Below are 18,161 nucleotides of genomic sequence, written 5' to 3'. Positions count from 1 at the left end.
TAAACAAAAATCAACACTCCATGTTAACCTTGTCCATAAGAAGCAGATAATCGACCTGGACTGAATCACCACATTGACCTAAAGCATCAGGTGAGTACAAAGACAACAGAAATATGCATACACCTAGAGGATGCTAAGGCCTCAACTGGTTTAAAGTGTGGAACTTACTCATCGTGAACGATCATGGGCCCATCCCTGCTGGCAGCTTCTTCTTTGATAATACTTAGAAGTTCAAAAGTTTTACTAATAGGGCTATCTGGGTTTGGCCATTTGGGACACTGAAAATGTCTCACTTCAAGTACATAATCATCCTATAAGAACAAAGAAAAAATCATGTGTTTAAAATAATCATATTGGTTACTGAGTAGAATAATTGAAGAAAATCAGGATTATAGGCAGGTGATAAAAGCAAATGACACACATGAGTGAGCAGCAGTAGTGTTAGCCTGTCCTTCACAGAGAGAAGAAATTGCTGTGAGGCCACATTCATCATGTAGAACTTTATCTCTTTTTGTATTCTAACAATAAATCTTACTTTCGGGATTATCATGCCAATCAAACCATGAATGTATGCAACAAAAGATGTGTCCGTGATGCTAAATTTAAACTTACAAAAAGAAATCTTCAGTGTCAAAATTTATTTTTAAAATAACATAGACGTTTTCCAACAGCAGCATTACTCAAGTTTAACTAAGTGAAGAAGGAGACTGCAGGACACAGAGGAGAAGACGCTGGCAAGGAGGGTGGAGCTCTAGGTTCCAATCCTGTCCCAGTTTTGATTCTTGCTTAAGTGACCAACCAGCCTGTGTGACTTTAAATCCCTTAAACTTCTGACCTCCAGGCTCCTGAAGTGTAGTCAATCAAATGCTACATTTAAAAACAAGCAGCAGAACTTAAATTTTACATGGAAGTGCAAAAGTCCAAAATAGCCAAGATACTACTGAAGAAGAAAATCAATATAGGAGATTATCTCATTAGATATCAAAAAGTCTGATATCCTGTAAGAATGAACAAGACCCTATAGTTTTGGCAGAGGTGTCAACAAAGAGACCAATGGAATACATAGAGATCCCAGAAACAAGCCCAAATGTATACCATAGAAATCTTGTTTAAGACCTAACTGGTATTGCTGATCAGTAAGGATGCTGGGACAATGGTTATCCACATGGAAAATAAGGAAATTGGAACCCTGCACCACAAAACATAATACAAAATGTCCATTCCAGGTGGAGCTATAAAACATTTAGTAAAAAAGGTAAAAAGCTGACTTTTCCAGGTAAAAAGGGGATTTTTTTAAGAGACACCAGATGATTTCCTTATAAAAGTGGGAAAGAAAAAGTGTAATAAATTTGCATGGATTAAACATTAAAACTTTTATTCACCAAGGAAATCACAAAGAAAAAAGTCAAATCACAAACAGGAAAGAAGATATTTGCAACATGTACAGTTGACAGAGGATTAGTGTTAGGAGTATAAAAGGGCCTCCAATAAATTAATAAGAAAATGGTATATAATGTAATAGAATAATGGGCAAAAATCATGGGCCGCAAATCCATAAAAGAAGATGTAAAGATATTGAACTTCATTTGCAACTAGAGAAGTGCAAATTAAAGCAACATGAGATTCCATATCATTCTCATCACAACACTGGTGAGGAGGTGGGGATTCCGAATGATTCAAACACTCCTGATGGGCAGGTGGACTGGAAGAACCACTCTGGAGAACAGTTGGCATTATTTAATAAAGTTACAGAAAGTTGAAGATGCTCATGCTAATGACCCAGAGGAGGAATTCCCAGACACACCCAAGAGAAAAATTTTGCATATGTTGAAAAATATTCATAGCTGTATTATTTGCAATAGCAAAACAAAACAACAAAACAAAGCAAACAAACACAAACAAGTAATAACGCAAATGTAGAATGAAAAAAGTACATTCATAAACTGGAATGCTAAACAGCAGAATTAAATGAATTGGAACTATACTTAATTCCATGGGTACATCTCAGAAGCAGCATGATGAAGAAAAGTGAAAAAACTGAAAAATACACATAATATAATTTATTTGAAGTTCAAAAACATTAGAAACTAAAGAGCACGGTGTTAAGGAATACAAAGACAAAAGGTAAAATTAGAAAATAAAACAAAAGAGCGATAAACACGGCTTTAGGAAGTGGCTGCCTCAGCAGGGTGGAAGGACAGAATGGGATGGGGGCTCCTGAGGGACTTCACAGGCAAAGGTGGTTCTTTTCCTTGAACTCATTGATAGTATCATTTTACACCTTGTAAATATTTTATAAAGATTCTTTTTAATCTATTCAATATTAATAATTAATAATATTCATATAATGAATAAATAAGTAAAAGCCCCCAGAGCTTAATTTTAGTAGTTTACTCCAAACCTCCTGGACACCAAAACAAACCCTGGTCTCTACAGTATAAACCTTCACCCCTCTACCAACCTCAAATCCTGTGATTTTTTGTGTGTGTATGTGTATGGGGGGAAAGTGCACATAAATGTTTGAAGTTATGATATTGCCTACTTCAGTCTTTCCCTCTTTTACCATTAGTTTAGAAATACTTCCCATCCCTATGCTATACTCCTGGGTGATCAAGGTGTCAGCAACAGCTGATTTATGATCAGGAGACATACTGAATTGAGGTCAACCATGAATGTTTATTTTCTGCATATACCAGGAGAAAAATGGGCTGATTACCCAAGGCCAAGCTAGATATTAGACATGATCAGTAATGAGGATAATGGGTATGACAAGAAAATGGGTATCTAATGATTATTACTCTCATAATACATTTTTTATGGGAGGGCATGAGACACTACAGATCTGAAGGGGTGATTCTGAAGTGTTTAGGGAAATGTTACAGGTGGATATTAGCATGAAATGTTAAGAGCTCTCAGGGATCTTAGTATTCTTTTGGTATCTGCCCCTCATTTTACAAATAAGGAATATAAGTCACTCTCTCATGGCCACATTGGCCATCAGTGAGACTGGAATCCACCTATTTTTTGTTTGTTTGATCAAGTGGGATGCTATTTCATTGCAATGCTTATATTATTAATTATTTGCATTATCAAATGTATATGTCTTGGTCATTCATATATTCTGAAGAACAGTGAATCTTCTTATATACCATATATGGTTTACCAGTTTCAGAATTAAGGTATTGTAAAGTGAAACAATTAAACCATCTAAAACTTGATTTTTGATCATGAAGGTACTCTGGACCTCACATTCCTTACACATCATTCCTAGTATTTTTTAGTATTTTAGTACAGCTATACAACAAATTAATGTACTGTAGTGTAATTATGTAAATATTGACAAATAATTTAGAGTAATACCTTATAGATAATCAAGAGTTTAGGAAAACAATTCTAGTTCATTGTACTGCATATTTTCAAAGCACTTTACCCATCAACTCATACATTCCTGAAGAGCAATGAGTTAGTTTAGAAGGTAACATGTTTTCCATTTTACTTAGGAGAATCCAAGGTAAGCACTTGCCTTAACACATGAGAATAAGGATTGATTTTTTTTTACTGTGTTAACTTTCAACTTAAGTTCTATCAGCAACCGTTCTGAAGTAAAAGAGAAACCTTTGATTTCCTGTGTGTGTAGAAGTCAGGAACCCTGTCATTTAGTGCTTATTAATTATTTAATGATTCTATAAGATTTTAAAAGTGAAAGTGATGAGTAAAGTAAAATTTATTATTTAGGTAACCTGTCTTACCAGTTTCCTTCTTTTTATTGCTAGAAAAGATCCTTCAATGAGTATATATTTAACATGTGCTTAAGATGAAAAGTTTGTCATTTAAATTATATTCATACCTGTGTAGCTTCTAAGATAAAATCTTGAATTAAAAGCTTTTCTTCATTAGACAGACATTTGTGTTCTTCAGCCATAAGAGTGACCTTAAAGCTTTCACAATTTATAGGCTCATCTTTATTTGGCCAATAAACAAATTCATCTTCTGCCTGGAGGATTAAAAACCAAAGGAAACACTAGATTTTAATAAAACGTTTAATTAAGCAGGCTGTGAAGTGAACTGGTTGTCATAAAAAATTCAACACAATTTTTCCTTTGAATTGCAAAATTTCGCCTTCAAATTTTGTATCTTAAACCAGATTGATCTGCAGAATAAAACTTAAGAACCCAAACTATTGCTTTGTTATTTTTCTTTCTTAGTCTATCAATAACAAAGATTAATTGTTGTTTCTATAATTGATAAGTGAGTAGATAAATGTCAAGTGATTTTAAGAGCTCAGTAATTTACAGCATCATTTGGAATGGTCAGCATAACTTTAAGGACAAAAAATGAATCTCGAGGTATATACGCAAAGACTAATTAAAATATTAATTTGTTTTTATTTTGGGGGTTCTCCAAATACATATGAGTACTAGCATAGGGCACCCATGATTTTCTGATACTAAAAAAAGTCCTTCTGATATCAGGAGTTCATTTTATTCCAAATTGGTCTTCTATGCATCTCCTTAAACTGAGGGAATCTCCAAATATCTTACCAAGTTTTATAAAAAAAAAAAAAAAAAAAAGGAAGCATATGGACTGACTTCATCAAAGATTGAGATTGTAACTTTCTTAGACTGTGTCACAAAATACTTACATTTAAGTTATTTTTAACCCACCCTTATTTAAAACTGTCATTCAACAATTTCAGACCTGATTGCATAACCAAGCCAGGCCCAATAACAGTCAAGGTGCAACTCTAATGACAATAGTTTATTAGTTGAAAACATTATTTGTTTGTTTACTGGACTTCTGGCTGTTGGTACCTGATATTTCTCCCTTAAGGATAGTACTGAAAGTGTCCTGAGGGCCTTACCATGTTTTGACCATCAGGAAGCATAACCACCAGCTGGGCATTATGATCCCATATCATCCTCCAGAAATCCTTGATGGTGTGGAGAAGGGGATGCTGTGTGATGATAAATTCATTGCTCTGGTAATAACCCTACAAAATCAAAGAGAAGGTAGACAGAATCTTGACATATGACTTTAAATATCCAGAAAACATTTATAAGCATTGTATGGCAGTCTTTATCTCAGATTGTGTTTATAAATAATAATATGATTACTTTAGTCAATGTTTAGGGGGTACTTCTATATACCAGGCATAGCACTAAGCATTTTATTCCCCTTAAGTTGATTGATTATTCCTCCCAGCAGTACTATGGGATAGAAAATATGATCCCCATTTTACAGATGATTAAACATATGCTTAGAAGTTAAGTGCTGTGCTCAAGTTTACACAGCTATCAGCTCTAGGAGCAGACTTATCAAAATGACTTATGAACCATATCTCCTATACTCTATAGGGTGGAAATCTAGAGGAGAGTTTATGTTTCTCACTTTCCACATGTCCCAGTGCAGAGCGCCAAATTTCACACCTCTGGTAACAGGGCACCTTTGGTGTTCAGAGGCCCTCTCTTTGATGGGTGAGCATATGCTTTGTGTCTATTCATCAACCCTGAATGGTGTTTGCTTCTTGCATCTGCTTATTTGCAGGCTTCCCCAGTCCCAGCATACATAAAAGCATTGAGGAATGCTGTTGTCTGTTGCCACTGTGGGTGGCAGACCTGCCCTCATCACCCTGACTCTCGTCCACCAGTGCTGCCCATGTCCACAGTTACTGCTTCAGGCAGCTCACTCTGGTTTTGGGTCTGGTGACACAAACTGGCAGGCAGTCCCCCAGTGACTTCTCTAACTTACCATGATGTAGGAGGCATTGATGTAGTCTGTGCCTTCCCCACTAAGGGATGAAATGCCAACCCGTGATCTTTCCACTGCAACACAGAACATTCATGGTAAACAACCATACGTACAGTGCTATACCTCCCCCTCCACCCTCAAAGTGCAAAACGCAGCTACATTTCTCAAGCTGCATGTCTGTGACCTTTAAGCTCATTTTACTATGTATTTTGCAGTTTATTAATTTATTATTATTATTTAAATTTACCTTTATTGTTGAAAGTATTACAGATATCCCCCCTTTTTTTCCACATTGATCCCTTCCACCCCACATCCACCCCCCGAACCCCAGAGGCCTTCACCACACTATTGTCTGTGTCCATGAGTCATGCATTTAAGTTCTTTGATTAATCTTTCCCCCCTACCCCTCCACCATTGCCTTCCCCCTGAGATTTATCAGTCTTCTCCATGCTTCCACGTCTCTGGACCTATTTTGTTCTTCAGCCTATTTTATTTATTAGATTCCACATATGACTGGGATCACATAAAACTGAATCGGGAAGAATCAGAAAATGTGAATAAGCTAATAACAACTGATGAAATTGAAGCAGTAACAAAAAAATTCCCAGCAAACAAAAGCCCTGGGCCAGATGGCTTCATAGGGGAGCTTTCTAATTCTTTAACTTGTAGGGTTAGATAGTTTACTAAAATTTTTTCTTGCTTTTTGAGGTAGGCCTGTAGTGCTATGAACTTCCCTCTTAGGACTGCTTTCACTGCGCCCCATAGATTTGGGGTCGTTGTGCGTTCATTTTCATTTGTTTCCAGGAAGGTTTTGATTTCTTTCTTGATCTTACTGGTAATCCATCCATTGTTTAATAAAGTTATTTAGTCTCCATGTGTTTGAATGTTTTTGAGTGTTTTTACTGTAGTTGATTTCTAATTTCATGCCATTGTGATCTGAGATGCTTGATAAGATTTCAATCCTTTTTAACTTGCAGAGACGTGTTTTGTGTCCTAATGTGGTCTATCTTTGAGAATGACTCATGTGCACTTGAGAGGAATATATATTCTACCGCTTTGGGGTGAAATGTTCTGTAAATATCAGATTAATCCATCTGATCTAGTGTGCCATTTACAGTCACTCTTTTTGTGTTGACTTTTTGTCTGAAAGATCTATCCAATGAAGTCAGGGGGGTGTTAAAGTCCACTACTATGATTGTATGGCTGTTGATCTCTCCCTTAAAGTCCTTAAGGTTATTATTGATAGGTCCTTATTTACTGCCATTTTAATTTGTTATACCTATGTTTCTCTCTCTATTTCTTATTATTACAGCAGTCCCTTTAACATTTCTTGCAATGCTTCTATTTCTACTTTTAATTACAGCAACCCCTTTAACATTTCCTGCAATGTTGGTTTGGTGGTGATAAACTCCTTTAATCTTTTTTTTGTCTGTGAAGCTCTTTATTTCACCATCTATTTTGAATGATAGCCTTGCTGGATAGAGTAGTCTTGGTTTCAGATCCTTGTTTTGCATTACCTTGAATACTTCATGCCATTCCCTTCTGGCCTGTAGAGTTTCTGTTGAGAAGTCAGCTGAGAGCCTTATGGGAGCTCCTTTGTAAGTAACAGATTGCTTTCTCTTGCTGCCTTTAATATTCTCTCTTTGTCTTGAATTCTTGGCATTTTAATTATGATGTGTCTGGGTGTGGGCCTCTTTGTATTCTTCTTGCTTGGGACTCTGTGCTTCTGAACTTGTGTGACTTTTTCCTTCACCAAGTTAGGGAAGTTTTCTTCCATTACTTCTTCAAACAGGTTCTTTAATCCTTGCTTCCTTTCAACATCTTCTGGCACACCTATGATGCAAATATTGCTACATTTCATGTTGTCCCATAGCTCCCTTAGACTGTCCTGTTTTTTAATTGTTTTTTTCTTTTTGGATCTCTGATTGAGTGGTTTTTTCTACTCTGTCTTCTAATTTGCTGATCCAATACTCAGTTTCCTCTAATCTGCTGTTTTTTCCTTCCAATATATTCTTTATTTCTGCTATGTCATTCTTCATTTCTGACTAGTCATTTTTCATAGTTTCCAGATCTTTTTTCATGCTGTTGAGCATCCTTACAATCAGTATTCTGAACTTTATATCTGACAGATTGCTTATCTCCATTTCATTTAGCTCTTTTTCTGGAGACTTCTCTTGTTCTTTCATTTGGGGCTTTTTTTCTTTCTCCCCATTTTGGCTGCCCATTTGGGTTTGTTTCTGTGTATTAAGTAGGCCTGCTAGGACTCTCAATCTTTTTGGAAGATCTCTGGTGCAGCCAGTGTCAGACACTGTTTGTGACTTGCCTTGAGTATCCTGTTTGGAGCTATCAATAACCTATGGCTTGAGGTTCTCTGGTGAGGCTGGTTGTGTATTTTGAGACTTCAGGGTTTGAGAGTCCTTTTTAAAAGTTACATTATCCAGCATAATTAGAAAAATATGAATATATTGCTTTGTTCTAAATGTACAAATATTGTTAAATTACTTATAAGGGTCCTATTATAAAAGAAAAAACACTCTTTGTTTTCAAGATTCAACATAGCCTACCAGGAATGATGGAAGAAGTTCTGTTCTTTTCCCTGTTGCATTGCTTTAGGGCTGTAGAATAGTCACTCTGCTGTATATTTGATTGACTCAGGAGCTGAGAATGGGAATCAAGGAAACATACAGATTATTTCATTAAAGTCACTCAAATACACACACACACATACACACAGCCCAACAAAGGTAAGATATTGAATATAAATAAATATCTGACTTTTTTTCAAGAATTCCTTGAACTAAACCTTGTTTTAGGGAACTCCATGGCACACCTGTGTTTTATGTCAGGAAAGCTAGAAGAAGCAGAGAACACTTACTTCTTAGTTTGACTTTCAGCACTGGAGAGATTTTGCCCATGGCTTCCTCTATGGGTGTGGACTATCAATTTCTTCTATTTAAATGTGGGACAGTTGGGCGATAAACTGCATGTTGTGTATGTGTGTGTGTGTGTATGTGTGTATGTATATAGATATTGGTTGAATTTTATTCATTCTTTTAGTACTCCTATTACATGAATAATATACTTGCTATTTATCTATTTCCCAATCACTGAATGATCAGGTTATTTTCAATGTTTTGCTATGTCAAACGTTGTAGCAATGAATATCCCTTCTATATTTTTGAATGTGCACACATGTGTTTTTATAGAGAAATAGGAGTCATCAGTGTTTAAGCTGTGGCCGTCTGATATATGAAAAATGCTGTATCATGCTTTTGATTTGCATTTTATTAATTACTGTGAGATGGAGAATTTTAGTGTTCACCAGCCATTTAGATTTCTTCTTTGAGGACTGCCTTTTCATATGTCTACTTCCCTGTCATTTATTGATTTGTAGGGGGTTTTGATAATCTTAAGTGTAAATCTATAGTCTGTTTTAAAAAGTTGCAAATATCTTTGTTCTCTTTAATCACTTATTTACATCCAATTTATTAAGATTTCCCTTAAGATTTTTGTAAATTATGATTTTATTTAAAAATTTGTTCTCTACCCTGAATCCCTTGGAAGGTATTTCCCCATAATAGTTATAATACTTTGCTTTCTCCTTGAGGTACTTAAAACCCATCCTGAATAATTTTAGTGTTTGCGGTGTGGTAAAGACCTAATTTTACTTGTTTCCACACAGAAATTGTCCCAATATTATTTATTGACTAGTTCATCCTTTCCTTACAAGGATTTGCAATGTCAAATCAATCACATAACAATCTCCACACATTCATGGTTCCTCTGGCTTGTCTGTTTTTAAATATTATTATATCTGCATAATAAGCCTTCCACGTGCAGTATGATAAATTTCTATTACTCATTTTTCAGTATTCTGTGGATGTTTTTGGTCCTTTACTCTATATTAATTTTAAAATCAGTATCAAACACAAAAGCCTCACATATAATAGGTGTCTGATAAATACTTGTTGAATAAATAGACATGCAATTTATTTCAAAGAAAATTTTCTACGGATAAACTTGAATGAATGCCTTTTCTTATATGACAATATATATACACAGAGAGACATACAGCACCCCTCTACATTTCCTAGTTATGATTTTAACAGGAAACAGAATCAAATATCTCTCTTTTTTACTGGATTCTGACATCATAATCGATATTTTCCATTTTGATCCTGGTTATCCAATGGAAGCCATGTCAATTCTTTTATGTAATTGTATAGGGGGTAAATCACATTTAAATGAGAATTCTGTTGAAATAGGAAATGCATATGTATTTTTTAATTTAGGGGAAAGCTATCCTAACAACCTACTGTTAACATTATATATTTCCTTATCATCTGCTTCTGGAAGCCACACTGTGTACTTTTTCTATCCTTAAGCATTCCTTTATGACTCAGATGTGAAACATTTGTTTTCCTTACAGCAGGTTCTAAGTTCAGCATTCACCCCTAGTCTTTCTCTCACTCCTCCAAAGTGCAAAAGATGCTAAGATGGCAAAACGTCAGAGACAATTCATAATGCTAACATTTTTTATGCTATAGGCTGGGGAGAAGAAAGAAAACTAAAACCAAGGCTTGTTAACTACGTCTCCTAGTTTCTCCCAATGTCTTCTGAATTCTTCCCAGATAGTCCCTCTTCAGAACTTGGCTGTTTCTCTAGGAATCCTGGGAAGTCAGAGGCATGTACAGGAATAATGTGGATGTCTCGACTCTGCAAATGCCTCGACCCAGATGACAGGCCTGGTAACATCTGCTTTCTGATTCTTTGCTGACTGATTTCTGGAAGTCAGAGAGCTGGTTTGTAGAAAGAATAATATTGAACAAAAAAAACCCAGGCTCTCCTCACTAGTGCACTGCCTCGTGACAGGGTGAGTGGGAGAAACGGGTTGAAGAAGCTATTGTTGTGGTGTGGCCTATTCAGCTTCAGGGGCTTCGAGTGAGGCAGACTTTTTCCAAAGAGCAGCACGAACAGCCTGAGCTATAGCACTCACAGCTGAGTGGTCTGGCTTTTTCAAAGTAAGAAGAGCACTTGTACGGTCTGTATTATGAGTTCTGTCTGTTCATTCTGTTAGGCTCGGTGCCCTCCTTTCCCAGACCAACTCTGCATTTATAAAAGTTAGTCTAGGGTTTCTGAGAACTTTTTCTTCTCACCACTCAAAATTAAGGTTCTCCTTGAAATGTACCACGTGGCTGTGTTGCCTGTTGTAAAGAACAATACAAGCCACTGTGCCAACAGCTCTCTCAACCCATCCCCATGGCCTTGTCGACTCAAATGAGAAGAGGCAGGCACATTCAATTCTGGGTGACTCCCAGGACACTTCTGAGACGACTCACCTTGAATTGTTTCTCGAGCTTTGTTTTGCCTGTCGGTCCAGGAATGAGGAGCGCATTGACATAGGCGTGAATATGACTATCTGGCACCTCAGTCTCCTTACTAAGTATCGCCTCAACCAGCGCATCATGAATGAAGACATACTGTTCCTGGCAAAGCAGTGACAGTAAAGAATATTACTTCAGGTTTTCCTTATGTGCATCTAGGTATAAAAGCAGTACCTTCTATTGGCAGACAGAAAGAGTTTTACTAAGGGTGGGGAGACACCCACAAAAGATTGCTTCTCAGGCTGGCAGGAAGTCAGGTGGAGGAAAAGAGGTAGGCGAGACAGAATATAGCTCTTCTCATCCCTCACCTCTTTATTTCTTGGGAACTGACATTTGTGGGAAGGAAGCAGGAAGACTTTGGGAGGCAAAGAAATGCCTTTTCTCTGCTTTTCCTTCAACCCGAGGCCCACTTCTCCATTTTGCACGAGGACTCCCAGGACATCTATACCTCTGATGGGCCTTCTCCTCTGCCCATTCTAGTTCTCCTTTAAGCCAGTCATATGTAATTTAGTGTAATTATTTATTCAGTTTTTAATAGTTATCTTCTCTTTTATAAATAGGATTCTTCTCTCTAGTCTTATTGACTAGAATGTCATTTCCTTCATGAAACAAAATTTGGTTTGCTTTTAAACCAGTCGTGTTTCCAATGACTTTCAAGCTGCCATCAATAATTTTCAGTTTACACTCATTTTTATTAAACATAACGAAAACAAATATAGATAGCCAACTTTTCCTGCATCATAGATGTGTAAAGAATATGGGCCTAAAAAAGGATAGAATTGGGGCATAATTTATACTTTTTAAATATGAAAATGAATCCATTCACTCACTATGTGCAGGAAAAACTTGAGGATTTTGCTAGCAGAAATGGGTGTTGATTGATGCACTTACCCATTTTCTGAATTTTCTCTGTGACCAGTGTTATTTTAAAGATAGACCCCATTTGGTCACAAAATATACAAAATTTAGCTGGCCCATCTATGACTTACATGCAATTACCTGTTACGGGTTAAATTGTGTACCCCCCAACTGATATGTTGAAGCCTTAACCTCAGGCATTTCAGAATGTGACTGTACTTGTAAGTAGAATCACTGCAGATGTAAATAATTAGAGTGAGATAGTGACTAGTGCTTTTATAAGAGGAACATTTGGACATGAGCACAGAGGGAAGACAGCCCTTTGAAGACAGAGGTGGAAACTTGAATTATACTGCTCCATTCCAGGAATGCATGGGTTGCCAGAAGCTTGAAGAGATAATAAAGGATCCTTCCCTAGAGGTTTCAGAGGCAGCAATACCAAGATTTTGGACTTCTGTCTTCCAAAACTATGAGACAATACGTACCTGTTTTAAACTACCCAATTCGTAGTGCTTTATATGGCAGCCCTACCAGACTAATTCATCTTATAATAGAAACTCTGGTCTGTTCAGCTTTAGCATTTTAGTGGCTTTTCCAACCCTTAGACAAATAAAGTTACCCTTTTTATCATACCTCAGTTTGCACCAAATAGTTTCTTTGTGAACGAATGTGTTTTAAGAAGCCAAATATATTGACAGTGCCTTCGTGTTGAATTTGCTGCAACATACTGTCTAGCACAATATATGTGCCTGTTCTTCCAACTCCAGCACTAAAGAGAACACAAAGAAAAAACAATTTCAATGTCAAGCACAGAATACATTGGAAGATAGGTCATTAATAGCTGTCTTGTAAATGAAAATAATTTCCTTCCTCAAGCAAATGAGCCACATGATAAAAAATTAGCTATCCAAAACTATAAAGCAGTTTAGTTATTATGCATAGACTTCAAATAACAAAAAGTTTCTTTTTATTTTTTGCTACCAAACTGCAAAACAATCTATTTCTGTTGTATATTTTTATTTGCAATAATTATATTTATTATTCATTTTATATTATACAATGAAAATATTATGTATCAGAGAAAGCAAATAGGCAAATTATCTGAAAAAAAATCAAAGCACCAGCATCACCAAATTCTGAAAAGAAAAGGTCCCTGGGTCTGTATTGCCAGGTAGAGACACTTGCAACGATTTCTACATTCATGGGGAAAAGAATTTGATAAGGCTTTTCCTGCAGCTGAAAATATCATTTCAGTGAGATTGTGAAGACTAAAGGATAACTTCAGTCATTTCTAAAGGGCCATTATCTACTGCCTTCTTCAAAGACTCTACGGAAGGGACAGAATTCATAGACAGGGATTCTTTTCAGACACTCCGACAAGTAGAAAGTGCTAGAGTGGAAAATTAGCACCTGCTCTGCACAATGCCCTGGTCCTTCTCCATTGCTCAGAAACAATTCCTGACCTTTAGAGCTATTTTTCTTGCATCTTCCTGTTTCCCTCAGCTTATCTTCAGGCTAACAAATAAAAACCCCCTCAAGATTGGTCTCTTAAACTTTGCCTGAAGATAACTCCTGAGACAGGTAATTAGAATATGGTAGATAAGCTGTGTATCAAAGGAAAATACTTGCTTCTATAAAAACAGACACTGCTTTGACAAAACACTGCACATAGAAATGGACTTGATTTTTGTGGTCATAAAGCTTGGTATAGAGTCAACATTCAGTAAAGGTTAACTGCTACTTTCATTTTAATTGAAAAATAGTTCCTGAAACCTCTAACATTATTCCCTCTTTCTCTGTTATATCATTATTTCTTAACATCAACCCAGGCTTGGGAATTAAAATAATCAGGTGAGTATGAATCGAAAACACATTCAATAGGATTTATTAGGAATAACTCAGGAAAATGAGAAAGGGTTTTAGAACCCAAACTGTTTTAAAACAGCTTAAAAGTATTTTGTCAAATTCCTCACACTCCGTGTGCTTCGTTTTCTCTGATGTAAACCTGGCATAATAACTCTACAACAGCCTGGTCAGTGTGGCTCAGTTGATTGAGCTCTGTCCTGTGCAACAAAATGTTGCTGGTTTGATTCCCGGCCAGAGCACCTGGTTGGGGCATGTATGGGAGGCAACCGATAGACGTCTCTCTTTCACGTTGGTGTTTCTCTCTCTCTCTCTTTCTCTCTCCAAGCATGTCCTCAGGTGAGGTTAAAACAAACAAGCAAACAAACCCCCCTCTACAATAGATTATTAAGTCCTAGGAGCAGGGGTTATCTTATGCCATTCTATTGTAATAATGTTTGTTTTATGACAAAACATTGTTCTGCCTGCCTCAAACAGTTAATAAATTGAAACCCAGTTCAGCAATCAAATAGGATAATAAACATAATAAAAATACCTGGCGCTTTGAAATACTAAGCAATCAAATTCTGAGCCTGACTTACTCATTTCCTTGTGATCAATACTCGCATGTAATTTCATTCCCCTTGGGAAACCACTTCATGAAATCATTCCCATTTTGGCAAAATCTTGGTTCCATTGATTCCCTTGGCGCAAGCATAAGCAATTCTATGGATTAGATAGTGATCTGTGGGACTCACCTGCAGTGGACAACAACAGGCCCCACTGCGTGGCGCTTGGCATGGGACGCCTTTCTCACGAAGGTGAGCACTGGCAGCGAGTACTCTGGCACTCCCATGTCAGGCCACTGCGTGTAGTGGTACTGCGTTATTATGCGCCCACTGGGTCTTCCTTTCTGGGAGCCCTAGAAAAGATCAGAAAGCTAATAATAGGAATACACACAAAACACACAGGGCTCTTAAACAGCAGTTTAGGATTCATAGCTTGATGTTGGCAGTCCATAGTGAAGCAAACATGTACACTGTTGTTTGTGATGGTTAATTTTATGTGTCAAATTAGCCAGGTTGTAGTGACCTGTGGTTTGGTCAACATCAGTCATACCAGATGTTTCTGTCAAGATCTTTTTAGATGTGATTGACATTTAAATCAGTAGACTTCGAGTAAAGCAGATTATGCTCCAAAAGAGTAGACCTCATGCAATTAGATGAAGGCCTTAAGAGCAGACTGAGTTTCTGAAAGAGAAAGGAATTCTCCTCAAGTCTGTAACACAGACTCTCTACCTGAATTTCCACCCTGGAGTCAGTCAATCTCAATCTTTCTTTCTTTTCTCTTTCTTTCTTTCTTTCTTTCTTTCTTTCTCTTTCTTTCTTTCTTTCTTTCTTTCTTTCTTTCTTTCTTTCTTTCTTTCTTTCTTTCTTTCTTTCTTTCTTTCTTTCTTTCTTTCTTCTCTCTCTCTCTCTCTCTCTCTCTCTCTCTTCTCTCTTTCTTTCTTTCTTTCTTTCTTTCTTTCTTTCTTTCTTTCTTTCTTCTTCTTTCTTTCTTTTCTTTCTTTCTTCTTTCTTTCTTTCTTTCTTTCTTTCTTTCTTTCTTTCTTTCTTTCTTCCTTTCTTTCTTCTTCTTCTTCTTTCTCTTCTCTCCTTCTTTCCTTCCCTTCTCTTCCTTTCCCTTGTCCTTTCTTTCTTTCTTTCCTTTCTTTTCTTTCTTTCTTTCTTTCCTCTCTCCCTTTTTTTTTCTCTTTCTTTCTTCTCTCTTCTTCCCTTTCTTTCTTTCTTCTTCCTTCTCTTTCTTCTCTTCTTCTTTCTTTCTTTCTTTCTTTTCTTTCTTTCTTTTTTCTTTCTCTTTCCTTCTTCCTTTCTCTTCTTTCTTTTTCTTCTTTCTTCTTTTCTTCTTCTTTCTTTCTTTCTTCTTTCTTCTTTCTTTCTTTCTTTCTTTCTTTCTTTCTTTCTTCTTCTTCTTTCTTTCTTTCTTTCTTTCTTTCTTTCTTTCTTTCTTTCTTTCTTTCTCTTTCTTTCTTCTTCCTTCCCTTTTCCTCCTCCCTCCCTCCCTCCCTCCCTCCCTCCCTCCCTCCCTCCCTCGCTTCCTCCCTCCCTTCCTTCCTTCCTCCCTTCCTTCCTTCCCTTCCTCCTTCCCTTCCTTCTTCTTCTTCCTCTCTCTCTCTTCTTTCTTTCTGTCTCTCCACCCCCCAACTAATCATTGTTCTGATTTTTCATTTTTCTTAGTTCAAGCTCCACTATTTTTAGTTGGATATGCAGTTATCAAAGGGGCAGAAATTTTTGTTCGAGCATCACACCCACTGCAACCATATCCAATCCAACTGGACTGGCACCATATCCAATCTAGCTCCAAAGCCATGGCTGCATTAAGAGAATTGGAAGAAACTTTTGGGATTGAGGTGTGGCTATAATAAGAACTCTTAATGCCTTTATACACATTTTTACCCTTTCTTGGTTATACCACCCACTCACTTGAAAAAGGACCAGATGTGTTACTCAAATGAGAATGTCCATCATTTGTGGACTTACCTTTTTTATCTTTGTGTTTCTTAGGGTAAAATTCCTCACAGTATAATAGGCAAGCATTTGAACACTCTTGTGAGTGACCAGAAAGTTCCCATACTCTTCACTACCATCAGCAGGCCAGTACTGGTCACATTTTCTCTGCAAAAGGGAAAGTAATGATGCTATTTCCATATCTAATATGCAATGTAAGAGTAGTCCCTGAAACCTGTAAAGGTCTGAGACTGTGACAGGAATGGACTCTCTCACTCTTTTAAATTATTATTTTTTCCTTTCTAAGTGATTGCAGATTGGCTGTAGAGGATATCAGGGACAGGGTCATGGAAGTGAAAGGGACTTGCAATGATTTGGTCCAAATTTTCCCCTTTCAGGTGAGGAAAGTGTGGCCAGATGTATTGAGTCACTATAGGGCCAGCACTGGAATACAGCTCTTCTGAATTAAAATCGATCACTCCACATTGCTTTTCCATGAGCCCCATTTACATTTCTCACAGTATGAAGAATGCATTTCAATAGCAGATAACTTGATTTATAGTGAAACATTTTGACTTATAATGTTAACAGTTTTCCTTTAGCTGTCATACTTACTCAAAGGGAATCCTGATGAGCTCTCATACCTTTTGCTTCTTCCTGATGTTGACTTTATTAAAGCAATTTGAAGCACCTCTAATCATTACTCTGGAGATGCCATAAGAGATTACCCACATACCCTTCCTTTCTCCACGAGGTTTGTGATCATGACGATGACTTCCACATTATGCTCCCATATCATTCTCCAGAAATCTTCTGCTGTGGACTTCAGTGGACCTTGGGCAGCAATGTAAGCTTTTGGTCTGCTGTAACCCTGAGGAAACAAATGACAAACATTTCTTACTGATTTTTATGCAATTTTTAACCATCCAAGACTTAAGATTTTAGGTCAGCACGTTTTTTTTTTTTTTTTCTATAAAAGAAAGCCACAAAAAAATAAACTTGCAAAACTGGAGAAACTTAATAGTACTAACAAATACAGCAACTCTTCTTTAACTGTGTGTTTTTGAACTATATGTTTTGAAAAAGAGGTACACCATTCTGTGAACTTTTAGTCCAAGTGCATTTACTCTCAGTCTATGTACTATGCTTAGTATCTGGTCCTTAACTGTGCTGCTTTGAAACATGTTTCAGGCATTGGGGCTCAATTGTCTACAACAGTTAGGAAACCTTTGGCATTGTCTCCTTACCCTCTCCTTGGTGGAACTGAGCAATGTTAATGATTAATAGCTGTCCTTCACTGAGTATCCATTGCTGGTCAAGATATTTTACAAACATTGACCCTAATCCATAAGCTATATGCAAAATGGAAGCATCATCCTGACTTGGAGATGAGGAAACCGAAGTTCAGAGGAATTCAATGGCTTTCCAAGCTCCCAGTGGCAGACCTGGGATTCAAAATGAGTTCTGACTCCCAAGCCCATGTTTGATAGGACATACATATTGCCTCATCTGGAAGCAAAAAGTGGTTGCCTATAACAAACCCACTGTATACTTTTATTTGGTGTTCACTTTGTTGAATTCAGTGCTTCACATAGCATAAAACTGAAGGCAGTGAGACTGAGAGGTCCCTGTCAGGAAAATAACTGAGTTCCACTGACATTTAATTGACCACAGTGAAAAAACAGTAAGTTAGTCAGGGGTCTGCAGCCCCTGGAGAGCTCTAATGTGTCTTACAAAGCTGGGTATCCTAAGGGATGCCCAAAGTTATAAAGACTGATAACTGGTTTAGTAGTAATCACTTTTAGCCAATACCACCTTGGAA

General features: G+C 37.0%; 1 protein-coding gene across 1 annotated transcript in view; it reads right to left on the bottom strand.

The window, feature by feature from the left end:
• Positions 1 to 67: 67 nt before the first annotated feature.
• Positions 68 to 18,161, bottom strand: part of LOC107537371 (protein tyrosine phosphatase receptor type Z1) — a gene marked incomplete at its 5' end in the record, with an annotated part of 112,485 nt that continues 94,391 nt past the window's right edge. The window contains 10 exons of the mRNA XM_016213376.2: positions 68 to 311; positions 3,848 to 3,994; positions 4,862 to 4,990; positions 5,749 to 5,822; positions 8,313 to 8,406; positions 11,088 to 11,234; positions 12,624 to 12,759; positions 14,591 to 14,754; positions 16,373 to 16,507; positions 17,076 to 17,210. Of these exons, the coding sequence (XP_016068862.2) occupies positions 165 to 311; positions 3,848 to 3,994; positions 4,862 to 4,990; positions 5,749 to 5,822; positions 8,313 to 8,406; positions 11,088 to 11,234; positions 12,624 to 12,759; positions 14,591 to 14,754; positions 16,373 to 16,507; positions 17,076 to 17,210 (1,308 nt within the window). The remainder of the gene's footprint in view (positions 312 to 3,847; positions 3,995 to 4,861; positions 4,991 to 5,748; positions 5,823 to 8,312; positions 8,407 to 11,087; positions 11,235 to 12,623; positions 12,760 to 14,590; positions 14,755 to 16,372; positions 16,508 to 17,075; positions 17,211 to 18,161) is intronic.

This window comes from Miniopterus natalensis, chromosome 10, assembly GCF_054644295.1.
Source record: "Miniopterus natalensis isolate mMinNat1 chromosome 10, mMinNat1.hap1, whole genome shotgun sequence".
In the NCBI taxonomy this organism is placed as follows: Eukaryota; Metazoa; Chordata; class Mammalia; order Chiroptera; family Miniopteridae; genus Miniopterus; species Miniopterus natalensis.
Note: the sequence above shows the minus strand (reverse complement) of the source record. Positions and strands in the feature narration are given on the sequence as shown.